The sequence below is a fragment of the Dryobates pubescens genome, chromosome 2, assembly GCF_014839835.1.
Source record: "Dryobates pubescens isolate bDryPub1 chromosome 2, bDryPub1.pri, whole genome shotgun sequence".
Lineage (NCBI taxonomy): Eukaryota > Metazoa > Chordata > Aves > Piciformes > Picidae > Dryobates > Dryobates pubescens.
Window position 1 is genome coordinate 23,857,065 of NC_071613.1, and position 14,017 is coordinate 23,871,081.

The following is a 14,017-nucleotide window of genomic DNA, read 5'->3' on the forward strand; positions in this document are numbered from 1 at the left end:
GAGATCATTCATTACAAAATAGAACAGAAGGCTACGCACTCCCTTGAAATCCTCTGATCCAGTCAAACAGGAAAATCCAAGCCATCCCTCTCTATAAGGTTACAAGTTCAGATTAATAAAGTTTTCCGGGGAAGGCATGGATCTGGGTGCCAGTAAGTGTTCCAGCTGCTGCCAGTTTTCCTCCCAAATGAGGGCTAGTTAATGTGTCTCAAAACTGCACACCAGAAAAATTCTTTGGTGTAACCTTTGATTTATCTGTAACAACACAGATCACACACAGGTACACATCAGTTATGTCACTACTTACTATTGAAGGGTTTGGGAATTTGCCATTTAAGTCAAGTTTGTTTAAGCATACAAAATAGGATGAAGATACACATTATTTTAAATGCGTGTTATCCACCGAAACACAGCACAGGTCACGTTCACATCTAGTTTCACAGCATTACCATATGCAGCGTTCCACAGCTCATGGTTCCCTGAATTCCTTACCCAAGCATTTAAATTATAGATCATGTCAGTGCGAAACAACTCAAAGCTTACAGACCCTACCATTCAATCAGCAGAGCCGCTTAAAATCCTCAGGGCAAATAGCCAACCCTGATCTCATGTTGTATTTAATTTCTATAATCCTTTTAGCATGCAAATACTTGCTGTTGCTGTACTTCTACTCAAATTAGCTTTAAAAACACTCTTTCACCTGACAAATGTCCAGGACCAATTTAATAACACAAGATTGGAACAACTCTGACAACTGATACCAATTGGTTTGCTAAACTTGTTTCACAAATAGCAGGGCTTAAGATATGCAGACAAAATATTGCAACACTCTTCCCAAAGATCAGCTATTAGATCAGCTGGTCAAAATTGCTTCAAGACGTGTCATACTGGAATTATAAAGCTTTATGTCAGGGGTTGGCTTGGTGGTATTTTTCTTCAATGTGGTGCTTTGGGATAGGGGGATATTACTTAACTTTTGCTTTCCCAAATTATACCATTAGCCTGAGAGAAAGAGGGGCAGGGGGAGTTGGAAGGGGAGATCAGAAAGTACTAATTAAGTAATACAAGTTCCCTAAAGATTTTGTCAGAAAAAAACCCCAAGAGCCAAACCAAAAAAAAAAAAAAACAGTTCTGCTTTAGGGGTGGGGAATGGAAGGAGGTATCCACTTTTAGTCAAAATGTGTCTTCCCTGCACAAAACTATTTGAAATATCCAATTAGCATTGGCAAAGGCTTTTTCTAGTTAATAGCTGCATAAATCTCAGTCCATAAATGAGCACAGTGTGTGCACACCTGTGTAGAGACTTCAGATCTGCCTTATGAAATTCTGGCCTATATATCAAGGACAAAGTGAGATGGACAGTTTTGGATGCAGTGCTTTAATTTGTTATTCAGCAAAAACCCCCTAGGTTTTCAAGGCATGTGGTACCACATCCTAGATCCCATAGGTCTCCCCATCCAACTCTGCAGTGTGAAATAACAGTGGGTTTAGATTCTCACTGCAGACATGAACTCATCTGGAGCACAATGTAAAACATTTTTTTTTCTCCCCCAAAGAAAAGGACATTCTGCAAAGAAAAGTGTTGTCAGAAGGATTCAACATTCTTCAGAGAACTCAAACCTTTTTCTGCACCCTATCAGTGGGGAATAGGCAGCATGAGTAATTTGTTTAAGTGAACTCTTACAAGTAGAATTTTCTATCTAGAGGCAGTTACCCAAATTCACAATGCCACATTTGGCCACCTCCTCTCTTGTAAGCAAGGATTTCTTCTACTTTCTTTGCAGGAAGACAACACAATAGCAATAGGGCTTTTTTTATTATTATTGTTAAGGAATAGTCACTGCCAAAGGGTAAATATCCTCTGTCTTTTCAAGTGCATCTTAGCATATGTACTTTACAACTACAAAATTCTGTCAAGTCCATATTAAATTTAAATTAATAAAACCCAATTGCTTGGAATAATTTAAAATTTTATTCCAAAAATCTCTTTTGAGAGGAATTCAGAGGACATTTTGGAACTGACCTTTAAAGATAAAGGAAGATAATTGCTCCCTTCAGGTCAGTGTTTCAGATTACTCATGTCTTAGATAAATAAAATTTAACATCTCCAGACACACCATGTACCATTCCTTTAGTTCCATGCACTGTACTTCCTAGGCTGAACATTATCACTGACTCCCAAAACTTCAAATATTACTTAATGCTAAAAGCTGGTTCTTAACCCTACCAAGAATTGCTCTTATTGCCCCTGAAGATAAAAAGCCCATTTGCCACATTTATGGGAAGAATCATCTTGGAGCAAAAGGCAAATTGCTTTTCTCATTACAAGTGGGTCTCCAGACCAGTAGACTGGTTTGGAAAAACCTAAACTAATTAGATGGCTCCTAGTATGCAGCAAGCCACACTGCTATCATTTGAGGCACAGATTCTGCGCTTCTATCCATGGTGGAAATGTCTCACCGCACAGTCTATCCCACTGTTATTTGTCCTTATGATCCAGCATTCATATGATACAGAGCCCAAGTGCCGCACTGAGTGACACTGTGCTGGACTCTGATTGCTCTTGATAGCTCCTGATCTAATGACTGTCACAGGAGAGGGGGATGAGGATACACTGAAACAGAGGAACGTGGTTCAGCTCTGCTGCAAGTAGCATTTTTCTTCACTATGCACAGTGGCAGCTTGTCACCTGCCCAGCCACAGATCAGCAAGCTACGAGTGTAGGCACCAGGCTGAGGAAAGACTTGAAGGGAGATTGCCTCCTAGTGAGGAATATGGTACTGATGTCTAGGAAAGCTGGCAAACAGATGTCAGAAGGTCTATGTCCTCATCCAGCCTAAGGGAGCCTGTTAGGAAGCACCTAAAATGAAAGAGAGCTAGCATTTTCCAAACTAGTTGTGGCATTCGTGTGCCAGCACAAAGGTTTTAGTGAAATGTTGTTCTCAGTTCACCTCTTTCTGCTGACAGCCCAAACTTCAGATTTGGATGGTCCAACACAACCTACCAGTTTTACAAGTGTTTCTTCTAGATGGATGCCACGTACCCAATATGGTACCCAGAGGGCTTAGCAACCAAGGTATTTCTCTTGGAAATCTGCCGCTAAGTAAACCACCAGACATTTAGTTCTTTAAATTGGCTTTCCACCCAACATAAGAGCTGACAGGTCAGCTTTCTGCAATCACTGACCTGGAAGGTATATTTGACTGCTTATCAGGGTTCTTTTTATCAACCTATTGTGCTGCTTTTCCTGCTCTGCTCCCCCAAGGATTCATTTCTGATCCAACTGTAGGTAAAGCAACTCATTGCAAGTGAACACACCCACACATACACAAAGGCATGGCCGGAACTCAGGAAAAAAAATGGCAGAAAGAGGGGACATGGGAACTTAAGTATGTAAAAGTTGCTTTTAAAATAGGCCTTGCTAGCATCAAAATACAGCTTTGGATACCCTCTTTTGATGCAAAGAGCCACAAGAAACTAACCTACAGCAATAGCTGTGAAAAGAATATTGACATCAGCCTAAAGACTTGGTAAGAGTAAAGCCACAGTGAATAAAGCCAAAACACAGGCTGGGTCAGAACTGAGAAGAGGCTGGGTTTGACAGCTATGATTCACAGTCCCTGTTGGGTTTTTCTGTAGTTGATGGAGATAAGCATCCAGAGCTCTCAGACAGCTGTGGAGGCTGTAAGCTTTTTGGATGCTGGAGCTAAATCCAACAGGGATTACAGATCAGAGCCCCCCATTTAGCAAAAGCTTAAGAATCAGTGGGAAGGTCTTTGTCTAAAGACTTTCTCAGTGCAAGTATCAGAGCTGCTCTCTATATTTTGGCATTGCCAGAAAAGACTTCTCAACCCAGAGCAGATGCACACAGGGCAAAACTGCACACGCTCAACCTCCCTTCCAAGCATCAACACATGGAATTCACTCAGACACTTCGTAGATGGCTGCTTACACACTGACATTTCACTTAAACCACAGGGGTACTTTCCTCTTGTTACTTTCTCATATACTTGGTGTCTGTAGCCACAGACAGCTGATGGCAGCAGGATTTGTATGATCACAGCCAAAGGGTGACACAGATCTTGCAATTCCAACATGGAACAGTTCCCTCAATGTGTTGTTTTGGCTGCCCTCTCCCTTCTGGTGCCAGAGACACTCTGCTCTGGAATCTGGTCTGAAATCAGGTCTGTGTTTGCTCATAGCAACCTCTGCACTACTCAGAAACATTTTCATGAGCCCACACAGTAAGACAAGATACCACACTGAGCACAGAAGACAATCTTCTGTCATCTGCCAGCTAATAGCTAATGCAGTTCACTACATGTGACTTATCAAAGCAGAAAATAACCAAGTAAATGGATGGCTACACAGAAGCTAGGCTGACATTTCAGAGACAGAAACAAGGAGATTTCCAATATAAATGATGAGCATGTTCACATTCATTAAACATTATCATTTTCTAAATAAAAGCAGTTCCCAATAAGACATTTTGGAGGAAAGCCATTGTCTACAATTCATATTTCCCCTTATCACATCTCAGTGTTTGCCAAATTTCCCATAAACGCTGATGTTAATTAGGAAAACACATTTTCCCCCTGCATAGTTCATTTTTGTTTTGCTCTTGAGGTACTTTATTGGTGAAGCTGCCTCGAGGACAATACCAGTTGGCCAATAAATTCAGCATATGCTTAGTGTCTTTGCATAGGTGGAAATGAGCTTTTCTTCCCAGTCAGCCCCCATGATATGTAATTTCTAGCTTGTTGGAAGAAAGGTTAAAGAGGCAAAGCTGGAGGAACACCAGAAATAAACCACTGACAGTCTCAGTCTTCCCTCAGTTGTTAAAACAGCATGGCATAGGCTTTGTTCTTCCATCTCCTTTTCTTTAAAACAAAATCCCTCTGGCGCATTCTAATGAGTATTTGCTGCCAAGCTTATTTACGTAAAGAAACCTGAGGTGTAGTACTAGAGAGCTGTTTACATGATTCTCGTCCAAAATTTAAAAACATATCACCTTTTTCCAGTTAGCTTATCCATATGGTGCTGGGTTTAATTTACATTTTAATCTAGATTATCTTTGTTGCATAGTAAACAGTAACAGGTGATGGAGCCATGGATTATTTACATGGCAGCCATCCTCCAAAACATAAAATTGATACCTTTCTGTGCACTGCTAATCCAGTCTAGAAAGGAAACAAAAAAGCAACATTTTCCAGCTAATTTGAGAGGATTTTTTATAACTCAACAACATAGCCTCTAGAGCTCAGCAGAATTATTTACTATTTAAGAAAAAAAAAAAAAAGTAAATTACAATATTCCCAGGAAAGGGAACCTTTGGAAAGAATAAGTTGTCTTGAACAACTAAGCACTTAAGCATATGCTTCCATTTCAGCTGTTGGAGAAATCTCATGGTGCACAAATGTTGCTGTGTAAGTAGTTCCACTGAAGTAATTCTGAAGTGCTTTGCAGAACATGAGTATGGACACCAGTGGTGGGCACTAATACAGATTAACGATGCCCTCTCCACTACTAATTATCCCTAACTGTAGTTATGGCTTCTGAGCTCTAATTAATGGAGGGGCTTGACATTGCTGATTCACATCTTCGTTATTTATGTTTTCCACATAAAGATTTTGTGACTTGTGTGGCTAGTTTCTCATAGTGAAAGTGTGGTGAAAATATCAAGAGAAGAGCAGGTCGTGTTTTTCTGACCTCTTCAAGCTTATTCCCTGCGGTATTAGCAGGGAGAAGGAAGAAAGGCAGTCTAATAGTTAGAAGGCTAGCCAGAGACACAGGAGGGTTAGTTTCAGGTCCTTGTCCAGCTTGTAAGCACCCTCCATGACCCTCAGGGAAGCTGCTTGTATTTTACTTCAATGTAAAAAAAGCATGAGCAGTCTCTGGAGCACCTACTTGGACCCCACACCCTTTTCCTGCTTCCCCTTGGTTAAGAGCCATACCTACTCAGACATAGAGTCATGCTCCAAAAAGGAAGGAGAGAAGAGTTTTCTCTCAGAGCAAATAACCCTGCGATTCTTTTGTATGCAATATCCACTGGAAGGAGCAGGACTGATCATGCTGAAGTACCCTTGGCAGTCACTGGGGAAGTGACAGTTGAAGGTCAGGCATGCAATCTCCCTGAGCAGCTGTGTTCTAGAATCAAGCAGCAGCCACCAGGTTACTTCATGTAGAGTCTAGTTCAAGAGCACCTGCCACAAGATCTGCATGAGATTTGTAAATTATACAAAACTCATCAGCTTTGGGGTGCTTCCCCTCTCCTGTGTCTTAGTAACATAGCTATAAATCATAGAATGCTTTGCGGTGGACAAGACCTTTAAAAGTATTCTAGTCCAATCCCCCTGCAGTGAGCAGGGACATCTTCCACTAGATCAGACTGCTCAAAGTCCAGTCCATCATGACCCTGAACATTTACAGGGATGGGGCATCTACCACCCCTCTGGGAAAATTTTGCCACTGTCTCACCACCCTCATTGCAAGAAATGTCTTCTTTATCCCTAATCTAAATTTTCCTTTCCGTCAGGGCAGTCATGGATATTATTTTTCCCTTTGGGTTCCTTTAGTAGCAAAAGCCACATTCAAGCACTGAAACATTTTCTGTTCTGGCCCTCGCTTTGCTTCATTCAAATATATATCTGTACTAAGGTCTCTGATTTCTTCTGTTTTTGGGGTCCTCAGGAAAAAAAGACAGCCACAAAGAAAAAGATAAATGAGATGGAGGAAGATCTAACTCCTGACAGGTAAAGAGAGAACTTGTTTACTTGAGCTTCAGACAATGAGACTGCATCCTGTTTGCATTAGATATTCTGTCAAGCCTTCCAAATTTCAATTGCACAAGGAGCATCTCAACACTGCTATGCTTAGCAGCATCAGAAGCCCTACAATACATAAAACCTTTTTACTAACAGCTATAAACATCCATTAAAAGCCTAGATGATTAAATAAAAATAATCTTTTACAAACTTGAAGCACATACACTTTAGCTAAAACCCAGTGGATGCTCCAGACTCCCCACTGCCCCTTCCTGACTGATGGTTTTGCAGCTTCATAACCAGGTCACAAGATGCTGCTTTAACACTACACAGCGCAGACCTTGTTTTCCCACATCTTCAACAGTGCATACAAATGGAGATCCCCTTTCTGCAGGAGCACACCACCAAGGCCACTCTCCAGTAATTTCAGTCAAGTTCATTCCAGCATGCAAAGCTGAGTACATGTAACATTTAGGCAAAATGTTGACCCCCTTTGCCTCTTTCCCAATCTCTCTGCAGGTGCAGAAGCACCTGGCAGTTCTGTTGGCTGTCAGATTTTTCCATCCTAACTGCAGCCTGATAAGGGAGGCTGCAGGCAGGCTCTGCACTCCATAAATCACCTTTCGTGTCTGAAGTATAATGTACATGTCATAAATCAGTCTTATTTATCAATAAGAGTTCTGGCAGACCTGGCAATTTCTTATGCACCCTTGCTCTTTTAAGCACCCTTATTTTATTTGCAAAATTTGAGAGGATATCTCCTTTTGACATTGTATTTTCAGTGAACTCATGATGCATTCACTGACAATCTGACTATTTTTCACCTGTATATGTAATGCAGACATGTAGGCAGAGATCTCTCTGCTGGGACCTGCTGACCCAGCAGTAGTGCAGGGCAGGAGGAGACCCAGCTCTCAAGAGAGCAGAAGTGGAGAACACCTTGAAGACATACTCAATCATCCTGGTAGGAAACACATGGGATTCACCACAAAAATCCATTTGTATCAGACATGCACAGCAAAATCTGGACTGGGTTATTCAGGTGCTACCACTACACCATCAGTTAATAGTCTCTTTACCTGCCTTAAAAATCAAAAAACCTCTCCAAGCAAATATTTTAAATAAATGCGTCATGAATTATAAGAGAGCATGACACATGTTACAAGAACATTGCCAAAGCCTAACAAATATGCTTATATTCTGTGCTTTAAAAACTGTTCTTTTACATACCTGCTTCTTTGCACATAAACTTAGTACAACACAGAGCCATTTAAGAACACAAACTTTGTAGTAGCTGGCTTCTAATCAGACTTTATGTGACATTTTGGCTCCATGCTTAACTCTTCCCCACTGAGCATTTCAGAAATAACCAAAAGTAGCTCAGGTTCATCTCTGGTTTAGCATGGTGGAGGGTGCACAGGGGGCTTTAGCCAAAGACTGATCACATCACACTTACTTGGAGGAGACGCAGGGCATGCGTCATTAAGCTTACACAATAAAATAGTAATACAGGAAAAGCAGAAGTCATGCTCCCAACAGACCTCTCAGGTTAGTCCCAGTCTACCTTCTGCTTGTTTTATGATGCATACTCAACACAAAATCATTGAGAATGAAAGCAAGAGTCAGGGTAGCAAAGTCAATGTTGTTGAAGCTGCATTAAATTTTGTATTCACTTATTATTGCTCCTATATTAATTGTGCCACTGACACTGCATAAACACAAAACTTTCCAGCTGAAATGGAAAAGACTGCAGACCTCAAATTGTACCTTTTTATTAGCTGAGAGGTGCTATTTTTATTGTAGCCATACCAAAATATCCCAATTAAGATAGGTGACAATAAAAAGATAAAAAAACCTCAGGTATTGAAGAAAGGGCATGCCAATAGTGCACAGTGAAGGACTTAAAGGTTTGAGTAAGTTTTATACTAACAATACCACAAGAATTTCCAACATAATCCTTGAAACAGCATCAATCTGTAAAACCTAGTGCCAAAATTGCCATTGGTAACTCTCTGAACTCCAAAAGAGAGAATGTGGAGAACAACCACACCAATAGAATTGGTGTATGAAATCCTCAATTACCAGGAGCTATTTCAGCCACAAATGGAGACAGGGGGAAAAAAAAAAAAAACAAACACCACCAAACATTCCAGTGGAGAGGTTGTACTCATTTCCATTAATTCTTCCTCCCCAGACCTCCTCTGTCCAGCATGACCCTAACACTGCACTAGGTGGACCACTGGTTGCTCTGATCAAATCATTCCCAGTGTGTTCCTGGTGAGATGAGGCTGTCTATTGCAAACAGAATAAATTCCAAGAAGAATTAATGAATTAGTCCTAATTGCAGAGCTAAGTGAATAGGTATAGTAGTGTTAAGATTGCTATTATTGTATAATTTAAAAATAATTTCTCAGTAATTGATATTAATGAATGAGTCTATTACACAAGTCATAACTGATCTTGCATCACCTGGCAATGGGTAATGGAATCAGTGTGAGAGGGAGCCATGTGGTGTGTGTGAGGTAATAAGAGATTTTTCTTGCCATAATGCAGAAAATAGTGCTTATTGATTTCATACTGATGATGCTAATCACTTTCACCTCTGAGCTACAAAACACATTTATAAAGCTGAGGAAACAAATAGCTCTCCATCCAGTTCTGTTATTGAAGGACTGAGGTTTTCCTTACAGTGCTCTAGAATTTGAGTAATGTCTCTTGTCCATAGGACCATCGATTCTCTGTATGAGGAACTAGTGGAAAACGGATTAGTAATAAAAGCTCAGACCGTGAATCTCTCCGATTATGTTGGTAAAGTACACATTTTACAGCTAATACGGTGTTTAATCTAACCAAACCTCCAGCCATTCAGTGTTCACTGACCCCCATTTACAGTCAAGAGTGAGTTCAAGAGTAATTACACTTTCAGGGCATTCAAACTTGAATATCTAAAGCCACATATGCAAATAAAGTCTGTTTCTGCAGGTTGCTTAGCACCTTCAACTTCTGCTACTGAAACCAGCACCCTTTAGTAAAGCTGGTGCTTAGCTCCAAGCACTAACACTTCAAAGCCTTGGATGTTTTTGGATGCCAAGCAACTCTGAGGTGCAACCAGACCATCTTTTAAGGAGCACTGGCCAAATATTGGCAAGACAGTGCAAGTCTGTCAGACTAGAGATCATAATCCTTCCAGAATGTTTCCCAGAGAAGAGCAAAAGTCATACCTTCAGCATTTGCTCATTCAGCAGAGAGGATTCACCCCCTTAGCTCCACCTCCAGGACTGCCCATGAACTTTGAGCAATGCTTTGAGGTATATCTGGCCTTTGACTTGAGTAAGATGTCTTTCTGCTTAGTTCTACATTAAATAGTCCTCTTGACCAGTTTCGGTTAGCTGCAGCTGCAGCCAGGCATGCATTAATTACACTCCTTACAAAGCAAAAAAAAACCCACATCACTCTGAGGTAGCACAGGGGTCTGACCATCTCCAAAAGCACTGACATACAGCAAAATCACAGCAACCTTACAGACAAAAAACCCCCTCAAGATTCAATTTTTGCAAAGGCCACCATTGCTGGAATTTGCAGACATCAGGAAGCCACAATGCCGCTGTCTGTTAGTACAGTATGTATCCGAGCCAGAAAAGCTATATTCTCATACATCACCACGTTACATAAACTTAGAAGCAGAAGTTATTGCCTTCAGAGCCTTTACTCCCTCTGTGAAGGCTGACTTAACAAGTATTCTATCCATCTTTTGCTCATTAAAAATCACAAAAAAGTTCCTCACCTACCCATCAAGGTCATTTGTGGAACACATTCCCTACCACAGATGTTTTTAAAGCACATCTTGACCACTGATTTAGCTGAGATGGCTTTGGACCATCTTCCCTTGACCCTGAGGTATGAAGCTTTGGCTGCTCTGCAACAAAAGGGCTACTCCAAGTTCCACTAGCAAAATTTACTTCCCAGCAGCAGAGGACACTGGGCACAGACTTGCAGGGGCCAAGTAATACTCGCCTGGCTTCCTGCACCTGTGCCAGGGCCACCACATGTCTTGGTACAGATGCTGGCCCATGAAGACCAGGCAGGTAGCTCAGACAGTCAAAGCTATCTCTTCCCCACCCTTGCCAGAACAAGATACAGAAGGCATTTGAAGCTGGACCCAGGTGGTTTGAGTTTTTAATTTTTTGGAAAAAAAAAAAACAAAACAAAAAACCTCCTCCCTTTAAGGGTGCAAGGACACAGTCAAACCCTGTGCAAAATGTAAGTCCTCATCTGCTCAGCTCTTACAAGGCTGAAGCTTAGGGAAGGTCATTGATTCCCAGTTCCTAGGAAAAGGACAAAGAGTGGAACTGTACTACACAGTGAGTAAAGGCACTGAAATGTCCCCCCTCTATGACAAAACGACATCACTGAACTAATTTGCTTGGTGACCTTATCTAAATTAGTCAGAGAATATCCACTGTGATTTATGTTCAGTTGCAATTAAACCCTTTGATGCCTTCTAATTAAATCTGTGAAGATTAATTCTTATCCAGTTCTTTTGATTTCTCCTTAAATAAAAGATAAAACCTGAAATGAATTTTCAGCAGAGGGGAGGGAGCAGTTGCACCAGCTCTTGTCTGCCTTGTTGCCCCCAGATTACAACTTCACTTTCTCTTAACTATTGCTAATTTACCTCTGCTTCAGAGAGATCTAGTGCTCTCCCTTTTTGTCTCCAATAAAACACATTATACTGTTATTTTTTCCAATAATAGTCACCATAATGGCATCTAATTTATGCTAAAAAATAGATAAATCATTGACTACACAACTGGTTTTCCAGCTTGTGGCCATCCCTCTGGATCTTTGTTCTCTAACATGTCTGGTATATGGACTTTGACAGGGCAAGCAATGTGATTACAGCTCTGTAACAGGAGCTCAGGCACGATTAGATCGTTTCGGTTCACGTCAGGGATTTTGAGTTTTCTTGGGTTGTTTAGTGGAGTTGGTTGTATGGGTTGTTGTTTTTTTTCCTTAACAAAAGAAGGTGAGCTGCAAAGCAAAGAACCCCACCAAATTAGGTGACATACTTAAATGTCTATCATAGTGAGAAGCTGAGATGTGATAGAGCCAGGGGAAAGCTTGTTAAAATATCTTTTCCCCCTTTTTCAAATCCTTTTGATAGAGTGTGGTTCACTGGGATTCCAGCCCTGCAAAATCCCAAATCTAGAAATCCTTTGCCAGCAGTGTGATTTATGGTGCTACTAATGATTCTTCTCCACAAAGTTTCTTTAAAAGGTTACTTGAGAGCGACTGCTCTGCTGAACGCCTTCCACGGGCTGGAAGGTAAAGTCCACAGTGTGTTTAACATCATTTGCCTTTGCAGTTCACCTTTCAAATTTCTCAGGGCCACATTCCACAACAATATTGCCCTGTTTGAGTCCCTGTCCCTTGACAGCACCAGGTTTGCTGAGAACACATTATCTTGGTATTCTATGGTAGTTTTTCATTACTTGAGTTATGCATTTTATAACAATGCAGTGTCACATTTATTAAGCCCATGCTTCCTCCCTACAGGCGAGTACAGCTATCTGGGGAGCACACTTCGTCAGATAGATATAGAGCCAGTGCCCTCTCTGGCAGATGTCAGACAGCTAATAGCGCTGTATGGAATATTGCCATTAGGTAAGAGCACAGCAAAAATTGCTGGAGGGCAGAATGCGATGGCTTTGCTTCCTGTCAGCAACATGCATTTTTACTGGCTTTGACAGGGCTTGATTAATCGTAATCTAAAGCATTTTGCAGCATAATTGTTTTTCAATTAAGCTTTCTGAGTGAAGACCATATCATTTTAATAGTGCATAAAGGAGCTTGCACATGCTATTGTCAGGTATTGCATTTCCATCCCATCTCTGTTTGCATGTTAACAGTTTGTGAATGGCAGCACATAAAAGGAAATCGCTTGGGAAAGATAATAGCTAAAACAAGCTCCAGTGATCAAAATTAATCAAGTTAAGGGAAGGGCTAAGGTTGCAATTTACCTTTTACAAGCTGGCTAATGTTACTCAGCACTAAACAATGCAATCATTTAAGGAATTAGTCTGAATACATTTTGTACATCGGAGAGAACACTTTTAAGTACCCTTGCAGTTTTAATGCCAGACTCAGCCAATATCTATCAGGAGTTGTTTGCTTTTAATGCAAAATCTATCCCATATTTTACTTGGGAATGGCAGTAAGCTAAACTCCAGTGGCTGCGAGAAATGCCCATCTCAAGGGCCTCTACTGGTACTTCACTTGCATCCTTTCCCATTCTTGATTGGATTTTGGGGAGATTTTAACTAGTCATAACTTCCCCCAGGTTGTGTCTGTTGCTTCCCTTTACAGGGCAGAGCAGCTGACATCTCCCTACCTCCCACTCTAGCAAACAGAGCAAAGCTGACACAGAGCTTCTACTTTTCCCTCCCCTTCTCACTCCTTCCAGAAAGACCAGTGCTCAGACTGTTAGGTACATACCTATCCTGTGGCTCTCCTCAGGCATTTCCTGGCTTGTCTTGGCCCCAAAGCAGGCTCTGTGTGCTCTAGAGAGCACAGTGCAATAGCAAACAAGTCTGCCTCGTTTGAGTTTCAAGTAGAGAAGAGTGCTCCTGTTGCCCTACAGCTCAATCTGAAGAGGCAGGTTAACGAACAGGATACTAGCAGCACCTTTGCCTTCAACACAGATGAAACTCTTTCCATGTAAAACACTCTCAGGAGGTTTTGGGTGAACCCTCAGGCGTCTGCTGCAAATTTGACCACAATCAGCCAAGAGAGTTCAGCTGTTATCCCTGTCTGCACTGACTGCAACATGGTAATTCACGTATCAGATAACTCCTTCAAGACTATGTTTTAACACCATCTAATCTAGTGAAATCAAGCCCAAAACACCCCCCAAGGCAAGATGAAAGAGAACCCATAAATTTTCTTCCATTTATACACCTGGCTAAAAATCTAGGGAGGAGAAACCCTGGGGTAGTTAAACAAACAATGTATTTGCAATAGCAGTTTGAAAAATGCCTTTGATTTTTTTTTTTTTTACATAAAATAAAATAAAATAGTGATTGCATGAGCCAGAAATAGTCACAGGAATAGTTTCACCTTTTGGGTGATAAGTTATGTATGACATTTCACTTAATTGGCCTCAGAACTAGTTAATCATTGTGTAATAGTGTATGTATAGAAGGGAAAGTTTTCTCAAAATAGTCACCTGGTGGCAAGGAATGCTCCATCTTAAA

At 41.0% G+C, this 14,017-nt stretch overlaps 1 protein-coding gene across 1 annotated transcript in view; it reads left to right on the plus strand.

Annotated features, from left to right (window-relative positions):
* Positions 1-14,017, plus strand: part of IQCA1 (IQ motif containing with AAA domain 1) — a 108,413-nt gene that overhangs the window by 69,302 nt on the left and 25,094 nt on the right. The window contains exons 13-15 of the mRNA XM_054172964.1: positions 6,691-6,752; positions 9,490-9,572; positions 12,321-12,428. Coding sequence (XP_054028939.1) covers positions 6,691-6,752; positions 9,490-9,572; positions 12,321-12,428 — 253 coding nt within the window. The remainder of the gene's footprint in view (positions 1-6,690; positions 6,753-9,489; positions 9,573-12,320; positions 12,429-14,017) is intronic.